Source organism: Rousettus aegyptiacus, unplaced genomic scaffold (assembly GCF_014176215.1).
Source record: "Rousettus aegyptiacus isolate mRouAeg1 unplaced genomic scaffold, mRouAeg1.p scaffold_m13_p_6, whole genome shotgun sequence".
NCBI lineage: Eukaryota > Metazoa > Chordata > Mammalia > Chiroptera > Pteropodidae > Rousettus > Rousettus aegyptiacus.
The window spans coordinates 103,911,218-103,930,127 of record NW_023416309.1 but is presented as its reverse complement, the minus strand read 5'-3'; the positions used below and the strand labels follow the sequence as shown (position 1 = coordinate 103,930,127).

General features: G+C 54.8%; 1 protein-coding gene and 1 pseudogene across 4 annotated transcripts in view; one reads left to right on the top strand and one right to left on the bottom strand.

The window, feature by feature from the left end:
• The window catches only part of SCN4A (sodium voltage-gated channel alpha subunit 4), a 44,408-nt gene that overhangs the window by 4,804 nt on the left and 20,694 nt on the right, over positions 1-18,910 (top strand). The window contains exons 1-11 of one of the 4 annotated variants that reach the window (XM_036222983.1): positions 7,451-8,291; positions 12,046-12,710; positions 12,799-12,917; positions 13,064-13,153; positions 13,469-13,597; positions 14,085-14,176; positions 15,521-15,799; positions 16,815-16,878; positions 17,108-17,249; positions 17,813-18,022; positions 18,379-18,532. In XM_036222983.1, the coding sequence (XP_036078876.1) occupies positions 12,438-12,710; positions 12,799-12,917; positions 13,064-13,153; positions 13,469-13,597; positions 14,085-14,176; positions 15,521-15,799; positions 16,815-16,878; positions 17,108-17,249; positions 17,813-18,022; positions 18,379-18,532 (1,552 nt within the window). In that variant the 5' untranslated portion in view covers positions 7,451-8,291; positions 12,046-12,437. Of the gene's footprint in view, positions 1-7,450; positions 8,292-8,316; positions 9,130-12,045; positions 12,711-12,796; positions 12,918-13,063; positions 13,154-13,468; positions 13,598-14,084; positions 14,177-15,520; positions 15,800-16,814; positions 16,879-17,107; positions 17,250-17,812; positions 18,023-18,378; positions 18,533-18,910 lie in introns of those variants that run through there. The other 3 variants (XM_016128727.2, XM_036222982.1, XM_036222984.1) reach the window with 3 other exon arrangements.
• Positions 15,036-15,154, bottom strand: LOC118604710 (annotated as a pseudogene).

The following is an 18,910-nucleotide window of genomic DNA, read 5'->3' as shown; positions in this document are numbered from 1 at the left end:
GATGGCCAAGGCCGCCGCTCCCCGAGATGGAGCTGACGCTGGTGCAGGGCTGGGGAGGGGCAGAGCTCATCCCCGAGCCCTGGGCAGGGGGCAGCAGGCCACCATGGGTAGCTTTAGGGTAGCGGCAGGTGTCCTCAGCTCTGTAGTGTCAGGGACAAGCCAGGGCTCCCCAGGGCTCCACTAGAAGGGGCTTATGGGGCCAGGGAGTCCCAGGTCCCCCACCTTCACCACCCCTGCCCCAGGCCTTTCGTGTGCCCTGGCCCCCATTCTGCCTCATCAGCAACAGCTATTTTTATTCCCTGCAGTTTTCAGTCAACAGCCCTCGTTGGGGGGGATGGGGCAGCAGGAGCAGAGGGAGGGGCTTGAGAAGGCCGCAGCGGGGCTGTGCCCCTTCAAGGGCGGGCTGCCCCCTCCTGGCAGGGGCCCTAGCAGAAATAAAAAGTGCAAAACCACAACAGTCACCCAACCCCATTCTGTTTTGGAACTGGGTTGTGAAACCCCCACCAGATAGGTGCTGGGAGGTCGGGTTAAGTTCACACAGGGGTGGTGATTGGGCTTATGCGAAAGAACTAAGGTCTCTTACAGGAGCCCAGAGTCTGAGGGCCGGTCTTCCGGCCCTGGTTTACTATGTAGATAACTTCTGGTGAGTCGCTTACCTTTTCTGTTCCTCAGTTTCTTATCTGTCAAGTGGAACGATAACAATAGGATCCTGGTGAGGATTAGATGAGCTCTAAAGTGCGAGGCGCCCAGAACAGTGCTTGGCCAGCAGTCGGCTTTACACAGGTGTCAGCCAAGTAGTTAATTATTGTGGCCGTTACCAGGCTGTGACTCCGAAATAAATGCCTCGTGGTTGGGGAATGGGAATAAGAGACTAGGAAGGAGCTGCAAGAAGGTGGGCTGCCCCGCAGGAAGCAGGAAGCCCTGTCCCAGCTCTGGGGCCCCTCCGGAGCTGGGAGCAGGTGTCTTTGTTTCCCTGTCGATCTCCCTCAGGTGACGGAGGTCCTTTTATAGAACAGACACCAGAGCCCCTTCCATGAGGGTCTGCATTCTGCAAATGTCGCCATGAGGGCTGTGAAACAGACACCCTAGCTCACATTTTAATAAGATCTACCAGCGACTCTTGTCTTTTCTGAGGCTTGTAAGCTCTCGATTTTGGAGAAGGATCTTTTTACCAGGGTAGTTGGTGAGTAAACATCCCCGGAGCAGTTTCTGGGACCAAGCAAAGTCCTCCGAGTGAGTGGCAGGGCCAGGCTGGCTGAAGGGCAGGACATCGGCCGTTCTTGGGGTTCAAGGTCATAGACTTGGGTTCTGCAGACAGATAGAAGGTCGCTTGTCCTTGTGCTGATGACAAAAACACCAACTCCCAGGGCCAGGCAGGTGCCTGGGGCATGAGCTCAAAGCCCACCCCACCCAGATGGTTAGGAGCTGATGGAGTGGGGAGCCATATTGGCCCTAAAATTCTCCAGGCAGTTTTTCATAGTCCTCTTGTTGGCCTCTTGGTGGACCCAAGGCAGGAAAATGTCCTGTCATCTGCAGTCTGGGAGGGGCGTGGGTGCGGGCCAGATAGTGCAGAGAGCAGAGACCTCGCAGAGACCGGCATCTGCGGGGTAGATGCAGGCAGGATCTGGCGTGGGGAGCAGGGGTGGGTCAGCCCAAGGGCAGGTGAGGTGCGCCTAGACATGTATGTAGAACAGGATGTGCACACACAAGTTTAGGGGGGACATCCATGGAGCCAAGGTCACATGCTTGGTGGCTCCTTCGAAATTGCTGAGCCAGCAGAGGGCAGGAAACCCCAGGTCTGGGTGGAACTAACCAACCTCCCCACCCTTAGGAGCAGCTGGGAAATGACTCATAGAAGCAAGGAGTGTGCGTGTGTGAGTGTGTGTGTGTGTGTGTGCACGCACATGTACATGAGTGGGCTGCAGAGAGAGTTGGGGGATATGTGAAGATGGATTGGTGCAAATAAAAATCAAACTTCGAAGAAGGCTGTTTACCAAGCTGTTGATCTGTAGTCTCCATGACACGAAGCTCCCAACGCAAGGCTCCAGGAGGCCTGAGTCTGGTCCCACCAGGGCCTGCCAGACTCCCAGCCCAGCCCATGCCTTTCCGGGGCTTGGCCCAAGGATTCTGATCTGCCATTTGAAGAGGTGAGGGTCTGACCGGCTCAGGGGACAACCCGTATGGGACCTCAACCTGTGTGTGCCCTGTGCTGGGAGAGGATGGCCATGCCCAGCCTCGTTCTTCAAAGAGCTGGAAGGAGGTGGCGCTTATAGTAGCAGGAATGAGGATTTGGCATCAAAGAGAGCGGTGTTCGAATCCTGGCTCTGCCACTTGCTGGCTGGGATAACGAATGCAAAACACTTGGAACCGTGCCTGGCACACAGTAAGCACCAAATGAACGTATCCATGACTGCTTTTCATTAAATAATATTTCTTAAGCCTCCACCTTGTGGGCCCGCACATGTCAGCATGACGGGTGAATGTGCTGAGATTTGGGGCCAGAGGAACCAATGATCTCTACCCAAAATAGACTCTTTCTCAAGCTGACCGAGGCCTGGAATTCTACATCTTGAGATGAGATAAATTCCTCTGCATTGTCTCAATCCTGGAAGGAGAAACCCACTCTCAGGCCTTTGCTTTTGGGGAGAAGAGACTTCTATGGCCAACAGATGGTCTGGGATGGGTTGGGGGAAGGGGCACAACTCACAACCCAAACACGGCCATTTGTGGATTTTTATTTCAACGGTCCCCCCAATCAATCAGGAGGTCTATGGGTGGAGGGAAAGGGTCAGATTTGGGAAGAGAAAGCAAGTTGGGGAAAACCTAACCAATGTTCTCAGAGAGGCTTTGGGGCTTGGCAGCAAATAGAGATGATTGTGGTGGGAGTTGCTGCAGTATAGCCAAAACAGGAAGCCAAACTTGGCATACAGTAAGGGCAAAATAAATGTGGCCACCACTATCGTTCTTACCCCTTAGGGAAGACAAATCATCAGGCTAGTTGAATTAGGTGCCTCAAAAGGGGGAGCTGGTGAGCTGGTGAGCCCACACGGAAAATGCAATCAGCATCAGCCCACCTACCCCTCATCCAGGAGCACCCCAAGGGACCCTGACTGTTTCCGGAACTCTTGGAGATCCTGAGTGTCCGGAGGTTTCTGTATTAGGCCCCAGGCTCCAGGCCACCCTCCAAGACTTCTGCAGAGAGTGTTAGACCAGGAGGGGAGGGCCACTTGGGTGACTTCCTCCAGGCCCCTGGCCTGCCAAGGCCAAGGCCCTAGGTGCTGGCAGAGAAACAAAATAGCTACTCCCTTCCCATTCCCATCCTCAGCCTTCTGCAGCTGAGAAGAAGCTGTGACTTCAGATCTACAACTAGGGAGACATGGGGATTTGTTCTGCATTCTTGAAGTTGGGCCACGGCAGGAATGCAGGAATTTGGGAAGTAGGCCACCTGGATGCCCAGCGCTCTCTTTGGCCAGGACAGGAAAAGTCTGGAGCTATTTCACTCTCCCAGAAAATTCTGAGTGTGAGGCCTCTCTGTAGGTGAAGCCTGAGGAGGGCATGTAGCCCTGGGTAATTTTGTTCCCAGTCCACAGAGAAACAAAACAGCCAGACTTTGGTGGGTGACCAGCAACTTTGCTGGAGATGAAGAACGTGCTTGCTTGGCAGGAGGCATGATGACTGGGGCCTGAGCAAGGCCAAAGAGCTACCCACCATCTCTTCGTCCTTGGGGATGTGCCCTAGAGTGAACGGGGAGGCTGTGAGGGGCAGGTCACATCTGTTCTCCGCCTTCCAAGGGAGTTTCTCATTGCAGCTTTACATCCTAGGCTGGGAGAGCATGGCTGAGGTCTCTTAGGAGATATCAGGCTGATGCAGTGTGGTTAGGTGGGTTTCAGGATGCTTGAAGAACCCTCCTGGAAAGCATAGGTGTTCTAGGAAAGAATATTCTAGAAGTATATGGTGGCAGGAGGGAGGGGGTAGCGGTGCCTGTCCTGAGCCTTGTTTGGCCAATACTTTGGGACGATCAAGATCACACACACCCAGCTGTAAGAGATGGCCTTGAACTGAGAGAGAAAATCAAGATCCGACAGCCTATCACAGATGACTGGAGGTCAAGAGGTGCAGTTAACGAGGGGGACTTAAGCAGAGGCAAGTGTAACATCTTACACCTGGGTTTATCCTGCGTCCTGAAACCTTGCTATAACCATTATTCGTTCCAGGAGTTTTTTGTCGATTCTTTCAGATTTTGTACGTAAGAAATCGTGTCATCTGCAAACCTTCTCAATCAGTGTGCCTTTTATTTCCTTTTCTTGTCTTATTGCATCATCTAGAACTTCCAGTGCAATGTTTAAAGGAGCGGCAACAGGGGACATCCTTGGCTTGTTCCTGATCTTAGTGCAAAGTTTCTGGTTTCTCACCATTTAGAACCGTTAGCTGTAGGTTTTTTGTAAATGTTCTTTATCAGGTGGAGGAAGTTCTTCTCTATTCCTAGTTTGCTGAGTTTTTTTTTTTTTTCATCATGAATGAGTGTTGAATTTTGTCAAACGCTTTTTCTGCATCTATTGATATGATCATGTGGTTTTTCTTTTTTAACCTATTATTAATATGATGAATTACATTAACTGATGTTCTAATGTCGAACCTACCTTGCATACTTGGGATAAAACCCACTTAGTCGTAGTGTGTAATTTTGTTGAGGTCCACTTGACCTTAAAAGAGAAAAATCAATGGCATGATTTATAGTATGAGGAAGATTTAATATGACCACAGCTCGTGAGGCAAAGCTCCAGGAGTGACAGGCAAATTCAACCTTCTGAGTGGGCTGCTGAAGAAGAGAATTCCATCTTGGGATGAACGAATACACAGGGTGTCCAGGCCAGGGAGAAAAGGCCTCTCTCTGTGGTCAGACTATATCTGGAATTGGGTGTTTCGATCTGGCAGCCCCACAAAGACTAGGCTGGACTCGCTCCAGAGCAGAGCCACCTCGCCCTCCAGCGTCCTCACCCTTGGCTCCCTGCCTGCGGACAGCTGGCCCCACCTGGCTCCCTGACTCCCGACCCTTCCTCTCCCACCCATCCCTGCCTGCTCGCCACCTCCAGGCCCCCAAGATGGCCTGACTTCACTCACCACTTCCGCCCAAACTTCCGTTTTGACAGAGGTTCCGATGGGGCTTCTCACGTACTAAACGAGCTCTGGCTCTGGCACCCGGGGAGCCAGGTTTTAGTTTTGGCTCAGCCTCTCATTTATCACTCTCTAAAATTATCTTATTTGCTTCCCTATTTATTATCTGCCTCTTCCCTCGGGAATGCAAGCTCAGTGAGGACAGGGGCTTCGCCGCTCCCGGCACAGAGCAGATGCTCAGGGAATGTTTGTCGAATGAATAGGTGTGTGAACTGGGGAGAGTTGCCGTTCCTTTCCGGGACTCAGTTTCCCCACTTGTAAAATAAGAGAGTTGGGCCCTTTGATCTCTCAGGTTCTTGCAACTCTACCATTCTTGAATTCAGTGGGAAGAAGCTGCTTGGATCCCCCATCCACTCACTCACCCACCCAGGCCCTTGGCTGCCACATCTTAGGAACAGGGCCGAGGCCAAAGTCTGCTCTCTGGCTGGTAGAAGGAGGGCTCGAGCTGTCACGTTGGCCCCCTTTACGCCAGGTTGTGGCTGGAGAAGCCACGAAGAGATCCGCTGGTGTGACACGCAGCCCATGACCTGGGGGACTGTGGTGCTTGTCCCCGCCGGGAAGTAATCGTGCATCCTTCCCAGGCGCCCTTTCATTCCTCCGCTGGTACCCACTGAAAACAACACAGAACTCGTCCCATCTATCCTAGATGCATTGGAAGCCTTTCGACGCATCCACGCTGGCCCGCCCCGACCCACCACCCCTGTCGGAGGCTCTCCACGGCTGCAGGATGAAGTCCAGACTTCATTCAGGCATGCCGGTCAAGGCCCTGGCCCAGTCGCCCAACGGGCCTCCCCCAACTTCTTGAACAGACCCTGTGCCCCACAAAGTCTGACACAAGTATAGCTCCCTACATCCTCCCTCTGTCTTCTCGCTGGCTGTTTTCTCTCCTCAGAGAGTCCCACTGCTCCGTTTCCCTGTGTTCATAACCTACTCACCTTAGCGGCCCAACCGAAAAGCCGCATCTTTTCTTCCCTGACCTAGAAGTAACCAACCACTCGCCCCCCTGAACTCCCATAGCAGTCACCTCCTTCCTTTAGGGCAGGCATCGCTTTATCCTCATGTCAGGGTTACACGTGCCCATGTCCACCTTCTCCCACACAATCGGCTTTTAGAAGGGAGGCTGCCCAGCTGGTACCGCTTTGTGTCCTACTCAGGGCTGGCTCAGCTTCTGGCTTATGAACAGGATGGATGGATGGATGGATGGATGGATAGATGGATGGAATATATCAGAATCCCTTTTATCTCTAGAAAAGTCTGTATCCAAGTCCCCATCCATTCATTCTTTCAGCAAACATATATTGAGTGCCTACTGTGTGCCCAGTGCTGGGATTGACCTTGCTGACTTAGACAGACATAGTTCCTGTCCTCTTGGCATTTCGATCTAGTGGAGGAGACAAATAAATCAGTCAAATGAACAAGTAATTACCAATTATGATAAATGATGTCAAGGAAAACACAGGGGAATGTGATAGAGAATGGAGGAAGAGAAACCCTCTTGGAGGAGAAACATTTGAGTGTAGACCGGGGCGAGAAGGGACAGTCCTATGAAGAGGAAGGGGACAAGAGCTTCAGGGAGTGCAAACCCCAAAGGCAGGTTCAATCCCAGTGGTCAGGGAGCTGGAAGGAGGACAGGGGGACTGTGGCAGAGTTAGCGGGGAGAAGAGATAAAGAGATAAAGGCGGAGAGGTAGATAGGGGCTGGATCACCAGAGCCTTTCAGGTGTTTAGTTTTTATTCTGAGCATGATGAGAAGTTACTGGGAAAACGTAAGCAGGAGAAACATGATGAGTTTCTTATTTTTCACCCATTTCCCTTTTGCCCCGAGAATACTCCCTGGGTGTGTGAGTGGCTGCAACGTTTACCCCGAGATAACTCACGGATTACAGTCCAAACCTTGCCCCCAAAGTTCGCCAGGAAATATCTCGCTTTTATTATTATTTTCACGTCGCTCTAGTATATCCACAGTCTTTGGAAACAAATGACATCATTCTGTTAATAGCATTCTGGTTTTAGTAGTGGTATTTCCATCTACAAAATATAATAATTCTCGATCGCCGAAAATGTCAAAAATTAGAAAACGTAGCATTCCTACACGTGATATTAACATCGTTCTCGAACAGTTGTTAGCTGAAAGTTCGTTCGATGAATCCGACTTATGTATGTATACATTTCAGTTACATTACGATTAGAGGCAAGATCTGTTTAGAAATAACTCCAAGAACAGTTTTTATATTTTCTTTTCACACTGAAAACCAGTCAGATTTGCTTCAGCCTCAAAGAGCGTTTTTATGTAAAATGAAATTAACACTGGCAGCGAGCTGTACTTTTTTTTTTTTTTTCTGAATGGGAAATGAGTTAAAAAATCATTGGGCTTCTTTATGAGACTGGTTTGGAGGGAGCAGGGCCAAAGTGGCCAGCAGAAAGCAGGTTGTTGCAAGAGATTATTGCGATACGGACCCAGGGGAAAAGGTGAGGTTAGGGATATTGTGGAGATGGTATTAACAGAAACTTGGGCAGCAGGATGTAGAAGGTCAGGGAAAAAAAGGAGAATTCAAAGAGACAACCCAGGTTTTGCCTTGAGCAAGCCGATGGGTGGCGGTGCCGTTTCCTGGGCGGAGGAAGACTGTGAGTGAACCGTGGAAGAGCAGAAGCGTGTCATTTCAGACGCTATCAGTCGCCTGTCAGCTACCCCCGCGGAGTGGTCCAGTACCCCATCGAATACACCAGTCTCAAGTTCAAAGGAGAAGTTCATCATATTTTTGTAACGCTATTTACAGTCACAGGAATGATGCCATCTAGGCCCAGACTGAGGCCTTCGGAACTTCAGAGATCAGGGAGAGAAAGAAGGACAAGCAAAGGAGATGGAGAAGGAGCAGCTTGCGAGACAGGAGGGAGACCGAGGGTTATGTTCTCTCGGAGCCCGAGTGAACAAGGCGTTTCCTGAAGGGGGCCTCAGCCAACTGGGTTGAATGCTTCTGAGAGGCTGAGGGAGGTGAAGACGGAAATGTGTTCGGCGGTCTTGGCAGCAGGGAGGGTGCTAGTGAGGCGACGGGAGCCATTTAAGTTGAGCTGGCGGAATGGAAGCCAGGTTGGAATGGGCTGCTGAGCGAACGACAGGTAAGGAAGTGAAAACAGCTGGTGTAGACACTTTCCAAGAAGTTGGGTTGTGAGGAGGAACCAAAAAAAAAAAAAAGTAGGGCAATGGATGAAGGGAGGTGCGAGGCCAGGAGGGTCGTTTCTGTCACCACTGCCATAATTTTGGAGAGGGGGGAAGTCGATGGTGGTAGGAAGAAGACAGCTAGAGAATAAAGTCCTTGGGAAGGCAAGAGGGGCGGGGGCCTGAGCCCAAGCGGGAGGCCCGGCCTTCGGTGAGCCGACTCCTCTTCCGCAGGATGGAGGAAGAAGGGGGCGGGGACGGCGGAGATAGTTCCCTCGATTTGCCACTGTGTGATGGCTCCCGTTTTCTCCATGAAGACTGAAGGCCAAGTAGCCGGCTGGTTGCATCATGGGGGAGAGTGTGGCAGATTTGAGGAAAGAAGAGAAGGCGTGAAATAGTTGTTCTCAAAAGTGGGGAAAATGAGGCCACCAGAGAAATCCTCACTTACGTGGCGGAGCTGGAGGCAAAACTGGAGTTCAACCGTGACGGTTACAGGAAGCCAGCTCGGTCCTGCCTTTGCTCCAGCAACGTCCAGCTGCTCATGGGCTGACTCAGGACAGCGAAGCTGGGACAGGCCAGCTGGGGTTTCCCCGAGCAAGTGGCTGGAAGGAGAGAGGAGGCCAGAGTTGAGGGTATTTTCGAGGGCAGGATTATGATGATGCTCTTGTAACGGGGGTGGGCGAGGAGGGAAGTGAAGTTAGAGAGATCGAGGGAGAGGGAGAAAGTGCAGGGTCAAAGGACTGAAGGCACGAAGAAGTCCAGGGATTACAGCAGCCAGCACTTGAGCTGAGCTAAGAGGTAGGAGGTGGGGGAGGGGAGGGCTGGAAGAGGCAGGAAGGGGGAGATGCGGTTTCTGGTTATGGTACAGGTTCAGAGTATGCTTAAAGGAGAAAAGGGCTAAGGGGGGGGGTGTTCCTCTAACTCATTCATTCATTCATTCATTCATTCATCTGATAAACTTATTAAGCATTAGACACATCGCTGGCACACAGGAGGGGTTCCTGGAGGCAGTAGTTTTTGTATAGGTTGAGTCTGGAAGGACAAATTAAAGCTCTCCAGGGAGACAATATCGAAGGGTACTCTAGGAGGCGACCAGACCATAAGCAAAGGCACGGAGGGGGTGGAAAACAGCTCGGCCCGCTTGTAAACCTGGAGGTAGCATGGCCGGAGAATGGGAGGGAGTGGCTGTCAAGGTGGGGCTCAGAGTATGGAGGGCCTGGGGAGCCACGCGAAGGGGCGTGGACATGCTACGAAGCAGAGGGAAGCCGCCAACGCGGGGCAATGTGCTCGGATTTGCGATTTTAGAAACACGGATGGTGGGTTGGCAGGGAGCCCGGGGAGAGGTAGGGAGGCAGGTGGGAGGTCCTTGAATAGAGTAGGTGCGGGGTAATGAGGCAGCAACCGCCTGGAGGGTGGAGAGCTGTTTGGGTGCTGGGAGGAAGCGTCGGCGGGGCTTGGGAACGGACCAGGTGTGCCACCAGGATGCTTTTAGCAGCCACCAGCTGAAACCGCGCCTCAAATGGCCTAGCCAAAGGGGACATTTCCCGCCTCACGTAACAAGACATTTCCAGATGCGCAGTGGCTTCAGGGTTCGTGGAGAGCGTGGAAGGGGAGGAATTTAGGTGATGTGTAAATTTTGAAGGGACAGATGAGGGGTCTGCTTGAGGCCGGCTAGGGGACAGCAGAGAGGGTGCCAGGCTGGCTGTGCCACCTGCGGCTCTGGCGCCAACATGCCAGGCACTGGATTCAGGGGTGACCCCAAGCCCCAGCCCACAAGGAGTCTGGAGACAGATACCAACAGACAACCACACGCAGAGCATGAAATACGGTTGACCTCAGAGCTGCACAGGCTGCGGCTGCATGTGGAAGGGGGCCTGGACTTGGTGGGCCACCGGGGAGGTGGGACCCGGTGGGACTAAGCCGTAGAAACCACGGAAAGGAGGTGGGTGGCGGCCGTTCCTGCGGCAGAGGAGAAGGACACAGGGGAGAGGCGCGTGCTGCAAGAGAAACCGGGGCCGCAGACCGGGCCCCGGAGGAGCGGCGCCTTCCGGGAGCAGGATGGAGGAGCTCACAGGGCAGAGGAGAGAGGCCAGAGGGGCGGGCCACGTTCTTCTTTTGAAAAGAACGTGGCAGTTTGAGGTGTTCAAAGGGGAGGCCAGCTGAGAAGAAATCACTGAGTCTGTCCACTGGGGACCTCTGGTGACTCCGGTAAGTGTCAATTCAAGTGCTGGGGCCAGAGTCCGTCTGCCTCCGGTTGTCTGAGGTCCGAGGTGAGCTCCCACGGAGCAGAGAGTGGGCAGCGTCAGCGTCAGCAGGAGGATCGTTGCCAAGCAGGGCCTGTGAACTGGGAGGACGCCCAGCAGCCACGGGGTCCCTTCGGGGGTCATCTGGCAGATCAACGTCTTCTGCGTGGGCATATATATACATGCCTGGTGATGGGGACGAGGGCAGGCAAGTGTGTGCTAAGTGGCAGGGCACAACTGTGGGGTCCACGTGAGGAGTGGTTCCGGGCTGGCTGTATGTGTGTGAATGTGTGCTCACACACAAGCATGCGCGCACACAGACACACATGTGCGCGCACACAAGATAGGGCCAGTAAGCAGCTGGGGTCGGGGTCAGCAGGAATGAGCAGAGTCATCCCCGTGGAAACACGACTCCTTGGGTGATGGTAGGGAGCAGCTGGGCAGCCAGGCCGGGGCGTGGCCAGCTCTGCCCAATGGCTCTGGCCGCTCCCTGGGCTGCCCTCCCCACCTGGTGACCAAGCCTGAGGAAGTGCTGTGTGGGCCCTCTGTGAGAGGACTGCCCCCTGGCGTAGCTCTGGGTGTCTCTGGGGGGACCTATCTGAGCCCCCTGGGATGGAGGGGTGGCTCCGAGCTGTCTGTCCGTGCAGGCCTCGTGCCTGCTTGATAACGTGGGTCATTCCCCAGGGCCTTTGTGTAGCTGACCCCCCTGCCTCCCTTCCAGGGAGCAGGCTCAGAAGGGCCGGGCAGAAGCCAGCAGAAGCTGCGAGACTGGCCCAGGAAACAGTCCACATAGTACTCACAGGTCTCTGAAGCTTCTGGTGTGTGCCCCTTTATCCACCCAGTTCAAACAGGGACCACTAGCCAAAAACAGTTCCTAGGAGCTCTAGCCCTGTTCCCACCATTGAAACTGTCCTTCTCCTTGTGCCTGTGACCTTTCCTACATGTCCTCCTCTTCCTTCTTAGCCTCTGTGCCCCACCCCAACACGTGCCCTGCATCTTCCTGCCTCCCCATGGGTTAGATCCCACAGGCCCCGTGGAAGAGAGCTGGTGGGACCCTCTGCAGGGCCTGGGGCCCTTCCTCCTTCCCTCTTCCATCCCAACATCATGTTTCCCCAAAGCTCAGGACAGGACACTCCGCACCCCCCACATCTTTCCCTTCCCTCCAGGCCAGGGATGGCAAACACAGGCAGGCACCACATTCTTCTTTCTCATGCCCCTGGCAGACATTGCTAATCAATCACAGCTGTCTGTGGTTGCAACCTTGATGGTCTCTGCCCACATCTTCAGCCCAAGTCAGCCCTCACGATGAAATCCATCTGCCATTCCTGCATAAGGCTGATCCCCCGAGGCCCTCATCTTAGCCCATCCTCCAGACCCACCAGCACATTTCACGTCTGACTCCTTTCTGAGCCTCGCTTTGGGATAGAGGCCACGTGGGCATAGCCAGCTGTGATTCTCTTTGTCCTTGTAGGCTGAAGCCGAACGATTCCTGGGCCCCCGAGGCGGTTGAGGGCACTGGGACATTGACCCCGAGTCCTCAGGCCTGAAGAGGATCCACTTGGTGTGCCGTCAGTCCTGAGGGCAGCCAACCCCCCGCTGGGGAGAATGCGGTGCAAGGCTTGGGGGTGATGCTCTTGCATCCAGCACCTGAGTGGCAGCAGCGGTGCCCCGGCCTTGCAGTCACGTCTCCCAGTCCCAGCAGGGCCTGCACACCCAGCTCCCCAGCCTGGCCCCTGGACAGGCAGGAAGTGAGTAGCAGACAGCAGACCCAGGGTGGGCGGCTGCCCAACACCTGGGAGGCCGCACGCTACAGCCACCCCAGCCGTCCGCTGCCCTCCTGGCCCTTGAGCCCAGGATGCAAGGATGGCCCGCCCGTCTCTGCCCACCCTGATGCCTCTGGGCCCCCAAAGCCTGCGCCCGTTCACCCGGGAGTCCCTGGCAGCCATAGAACAGCGGGCGGTGGAGGAGGAGGCCCGGAAGCAGAGGAACAAGCAGATGGAGATCGAGGAGCCTGAGAGGAAGCCGCGAAGTGACCTGGAGGCTGGCAAGAACCTGCCCCTTATCTACGGGGACCCACCGCCAGAGGTTATCGGCATCCCCCTGGAGGACCTGGACCCCTACTATAGTGACAAGAAGGTCTGGGCCAGGGAGGGTCCCCCTACCTGTCTGTTGTCGCCCATCTGTCTGCCCGTCCGCAGGCCTCACTGCTCTCTCCCTGCCTTAGACCTTCATCGTGCTCAACAAGGGCAAGGCCATTTTCCGCTTCTCGGCCACACCCGCCCTCTACATGCTGAGCCCCTTCAGCATCGTCAGACGAGGCGCCATCAAGGTGCTCATCCACTCATATCCTGCCCGAGTGGGGCGAGCGCGGGGGCGGGGAGAGGCAGGGAGGGCTTAGGGACAGCGGAAGGGGGAGCTCTGGGCAGGAGGCCCTCTGTCCACCTCCCCTCCCCACCTGCTCTCTCGCTTTCCTTGACCTTCCCCTCCACGCTGTTCAGCATGTTCATTATGATCACCATCTTGACCAACTGCGTGTTCATGACCATGAGTGAGCCTCCTCCCTGGTCCAAGAACGTGGAGTAAGTCTGTCCCTCCCCCTCCCACTCCCCCACCCCGGCCGGCCCTGGGACACAGCCCATTCCAGGGGTCTGCACTCTGAACCCGCTCAGAGTGATATTGCTCTTGTCCTCCAGGGAGACACATACTGTCACTGTCACCCCATCAATACCTTAAACCCGCAGGATGGCACACACCGCCACCCTCACCAATGTCCTCAGGCCCCTGGGTAGCATATTTGACTTCTATGGTTTTCCTCCCTGGGAGGTCCATCACTGCCACCCATACCCCTGCCTGGGCATGACATGCTTGGCCCTGGGCGGCCCTGTTCCCACCAGGTACACCTTCACAGGGATCTATACCTTTGAGTCCCTCATCAAGATGCTGGCCCGAGGCTTCTGCATTGACGACTTCACATTCCTCCGGGACCCCTGGAACTGGCTGGACTTCAGTGTCATCATGATGGCGTGAGCAGGGGCCGAGGGCATGCTGAGGCTGAGGCGAGGCTGGGGGTGGGGAGGGGAGAGGGCCGGGCCTCAAAGAGGGCAGCTGAGCGGGCCGCCTGTCTCAGAGGGGTGGACTGCAAGAGCCTCGGTCCAGGTGTGCCCGCAGAGAGCTGTGCCTCTCTGGGAGCTGCTGGGGTCCCGCCTGGAGGCTCTCCTGCTGCCCCGCCACATGCCTTGTACAACAAGCACACGTGGCAGCCCAGTCCCACAGGCCCTCCTCGCCCACTGGGAGAGCTGGGCTGCTGTCGCCATCCCCACTCCCCAGCAAAGCTCCCGCAGTGCCTTTGCCAACTCTCAGGCCCCCGTGGGAACCCTGGTGTGTCTGACCTACCCCCTGACCCCCTGTGAAAACCCAAACTGTAAGGATTCCTGATTTCTGCCCCCTAGCCACTCCCCCCGCCCAGCTCTGACACAGCTCTCACCCCAACCCCTGCCCCCCCCGGCCTAGGTACGTGACGGAGTTCGTGGACCTGGGCAACATTTCAGCCCTGAGAACCTTCCGGGTGCTGCGGGCCCTGAAAACCATCACTGTCATCCCAGGTACTAGGGAGGTGCTGGGGCCCTCTGCCCGGGTCAGCTGACACTCAAGTCCCAGGAGCCTGACCCAGGGTCACAAGACTCCCAGGCTGTGTTCGTAGGACACACACCAAAGCCTGGGCACAGAAGGGTTCCATGGCCAGAGAGGAGAAGGGGCCCCAGGTGGGAGGCCAGGCACCTGAGAGGTGGTATCTGTAAAATGTGGATAATAATAGTGCCACACACTGGGTTGTTATGAGGATTAAATGCTTTAATATCAATGAGGTACTTAGAAGCCAGTGCCTGGCATGTGTGTGTGTGTGTGTGTGTGTGTGTGTGTGTGTGTGTCTGTGTGTGTGTGTCTGTGTGTGTCTGTGTGTCTGTGTGTTAAATAAAACAAGCAGATGGGGCAGAGCAGAGACCTCCAGCCAGACACAAAGGGATCGGTGATGGAAAGTCCCGAGGGCTCCGTGGGGAACATGCCGCTTACCCGCTGAGCCACGAGGCCAGCAATGCCAAAGCAATGCATCAAGAAGCAAGAAATAAATAGAATCCAGATCATCCAGACCCTCAAAAAAAGCTTGTGGAGAAACAGGAGAAGGTTCATTAAAGGAGAGAGAGAAGATCTGAAAAGGGATGGCGCACGGGCTCTGGGAGGAGGGGGAATCGTTCAGTCTCCGTGCTAGAAAGTACCTTCGTTCTCCTCTAGTTCAAAGCCGTCACACTGCAGTTTAGGAAGGAGACCCAAAAGGGACGTGCTTACAGAAGGCCGAACATCATTATTATTATTATTATTATTTTTAGGTGAGGTAACCCTTGGTTGACCTCACAGATTGCAAGGACCTTGTCAGTTTATGATCCCTTATTCTTATTTATTTTTTTCCGCCTACAGCACCTGGTCTTCCTAGGTGGTCTCCCATCCAAGTACTAACCAGGCCTGACCCTGCTTAGCTTCAGAGATCAGACAGGATTGAGCTTGTTCAGGGTGGCATGGCCATAGACTAAGGCTGAACTTTATTGAACCCCCCTTTTAAGGGCACAACTTGGAAGATTAGGGCCCTGTACAAATATCCTTTGGGAATACTGACCTAGAGACGTGTATTGAGCCCTACTGTGTGCTCTATGGGTCAGGCGGCAGCCTGTGATATCTTTATAATCCACCCTTCCAGTGGCTGAGATTCTGTGGCCATCCAAAGGCTCCTAATTGAGAACGAGATCTCGGAAGGGTAGGGCTAATTTGGGAAGGCTTCAGGGAGGTGGTGTCCTTGGTAAGTCAAGTCTTGAGGGAGTTGGGGCAGGCAAAACCCTGGAGAGATAAGGGAGTGAGTCACAACCCTGCCCTGTCCGCTCCCCGCTCCCTCTGGTCAGGACTGAAGACGATCGTGGGGGCCCTGATCCAGTCGGTGAAAAAGCTGTCGGATGTGATGATCCTCACCGTCTTCTGCCTGAGCGTCTTCGCCCTGGTGGGTCTGCAGCTCTTCATGGGAAACCTGCGGCAAAAGTGTGTGCGCTGGCCCCCGCCCTTCAACGACACCAACGCCACATGGTACGGCAATGACACGTGGTACGGCAATGACACTTGGAGCGGCCAGGAGAGCGAGGCCAGCAACTATACCTTTGACTGGGATGCCTACATCAACGATGAAGGTGAGAACGGAGGCCGGAAGGCTGTGGGGCCGGTCGCAGCCCCGAGGGCAGCCCCCCTGGGAGACAGGTAGCATAGGGAGGGCCTGAGCCTAAACCCGTCACTTACCACGTGTCTGACAAGTCACTTGATTTCCCTGATCCTTGGAATCCTCACCTATAAAACTGAGATGACGATACCTTTCTCAAAGGGTTAATGTGGCAACAAATGCCAAACTGCTTTGAAAATCCTGAAGCTTTCACTGTAAAAACCAATCGTCTGTATTCCCTATGCCTTAACCTACACACTCCCTGGTCCCCTCAAATGCTGGCAGGCGCGGAGACGCCCACATCCTATTCACGCACTCATACTTCGTAGGTATGTGCACATGAGACACAGTTCTCACACAGCCACTCTTAGTCCTCTCGTTGCCTACTGGCAAACTCTCTAACCTGGTACCCTGAAGTCTAGCCTCTTCTGCTCCCTACCTCAGCCCTTGGTCAGGGGCCCCGCGCAGGTACACGGTAGCCCCCACGCACCCACGTACGTGTTCCTCTGGTCTCTTCGTGCCCTGCTGTATTCCAACCGTACACGCACACTAGTCCAGGGGTCCCCAACCTCTGGGCTGCGGACTGGCACCGACTGATCCGTGGCCTGTTAGGAACTGGGCTGCACAGCAGGAGGAGAGTGGCGGGCGAGCCAGCGAAGCTTCGTCTCTGTTTGCGGCCGCTCCCCAGAGCTAGCATCGCCACCTCAGCTCCACCTCACATCATCAGGCATTAGATTCTCATAGGAGCACCGGTACCACAGAGGTTGGGGACCGCTGCACTAGGCACTGAGCAGGTACCACTTGGAGCTGAGCTCCCTGCAACGTATCTACCCAGAGACCTTGGGACTTGGGGTTGCATAAAGGATGGAGAGAGGCACCTGGAGAGAATCCGTTTGGTGTGGTCCACACACTTATGTCCACAGGTGTGCAGTAGGTACACGTGCCCACGTGGTTGACATGTTTTCTTTTGTGTCCTCTGACTCCTACAGGGAACTTCTATTTCCTGGAGGGCGCCCTGGATGCCTTGCTCTGTGGGAACAGCAGTGATGCTGGGTGAGTGGTGCTAGGCATATGGAAAAAGGTGCCCCTGGGGTATTTGAAAATAAGGGCTGATTAGGGCCAAGGACCTGGATGAATGAGAATGTAAGGAAAACCCATGGGCGTGGATGGAACACTTTCTTGTTTTGGGGACTGAAGGATTTTTTTTCCCTTGGGGCTCCCCATCTATCTCCCAGTTGGAGCTTTCCTCCCTCCCTAAAACCAGTCCCCATTCTATCCCCAGGCACTGCCCCGAGGGTTACGAGTGCATAAAGGCTGGGCGGAACCCCAATTATGGCTACACCAGCTATGACACCTTCAGCTGGGCCTTCCTGGCTCTCTTCCGCCTCATGACACAGGACTATTGGGAGAACCTCTTTCAGCTGGTACAACTGCCCTCACACTGCTCTTCGGCCCTATAGCCACGTCCCACCATTCCCATAGCCTCTTCGGGGCCTGGCGAGGCCCCTGGCAAAGATGCCTCCTCTGTGGGACCCCCTCAGTGCCCCTTCACACAGGTTCTTGGAGCCCTCCAATACTGGGCACCTGCCCAGATCTGAGCCACGATATCTTTTTCCCTTTCTACCTTTATGAGATCTGGGCCCGGCACAGACCTCCCGGTCCTCACAGTGACTAGTAGGGCAGCTCAGAAATTCAACTCTGCCCATATACAATTATTTGTAGGGCAAGCAGGTTGAGTCTAGGGCGACAGGGCCTTCTGGTCCTTGGTGACGTTTCTGACACTGAGGATGGTAATGAAAAAAGCAATAATAATAACAACTAGCATCTGTAGTGTAGCCTGCCAAGGATGACTATGCCCTGCCTCGGATCGCCTCCCTGTGAGGGACCCTCTCTCTTTACCTATCTGGGCAATGAGTGTGGAGAGGGGTGGTGGGTGAAAGCAGGGAGTAGGCCATGTGACACTCCCTTGTCCTGTCCTCACTCCCAGACCCTCCGGGCAGCCGGCAAGACCTACATGATCTTCTTCGTGGTCATCATCTTCCTGGGCTCCTTTTACCTGATCAATCTGATCCTGGCCGTGGTGGCCATGGCATATGCTGAGCAGAACGAGGCCACCCTGGCTGAGGATCAGGAGAAAGAAGAGGAGTTTCAGCAGATGCTGGAGAAATTCAAAAAGCAGCAGGAGGAGCTGGAGAAGGTCTGGACTTGGGGGAGAGGAGGCCAAGGACCCAGGGACCTCCCTGCCCCTCAGCCTGCATTCTCCCAGGCAGGCTGAGAATGAGGGAGAGGAAGGGGCAGGGGCTTCAAGGCAGGGGCAGCAGAGGCCTCAGGCCGGGGGCTTTGGTGTGTCAGGAGGCATCAGGCAATAGAAAGAGTATTTTGCAGCTCCATGCCTCAGTTTCTCCGTATGTGACAAAGACTCTGCACTAAGCTCAGTGCAGGCCAAGAAGAGGGGCCCCCACCCTTAAGGACTCAGGAGGAAGCCGAGAATCAATTAGTTCATCCCCCTGGCTCAGAGATGGACTTCATGCCATCTTCCTTGCTGGTCCCTAGGCCAAGGCTGCCCATGCTCTGGAAGATGGGGAGGCAGACGGTGACCCAGCCCACGGGAAAGACTGCAATGGCAGCCTGGATACATTGCCGGGGGAGAAGGGGCCCCCAAGGCAGAGCTGCAGCGCAGACAGTGGCATCTCGGAGGCTATGGAGGGTGAGTGCCTGGCACCCCCATACCTGTCCTACTCTGCCCGCCATGCCCGTCAGGCCACTCGGGTTCCTGGGGGGTGGGGGTGGGGCTGGCTGGGCCCAGATTCAGGACAGTAACTTAATATGGACATCGAAGAAATGGCCATGATAAATATAGTCCTGGCTTAACCCGGCCCAGTTCTGGCTACAAGGCCGGGCTGCTGTGGGAACTGGGGGCTTCCGGGAGGGCCTGGGGGCTGCCAAGGCAACGGTGAAAAACAGGATAATAATACTAACCAGGAAGGCCCAATGTTCCGGAAACTGGAGATCCTGCTCCTCAAATGTCCTCTGGGTAAAAGTTAAAGGCCAAAGGTCAGACTCCACCCAGACCCAGACAGAGTCA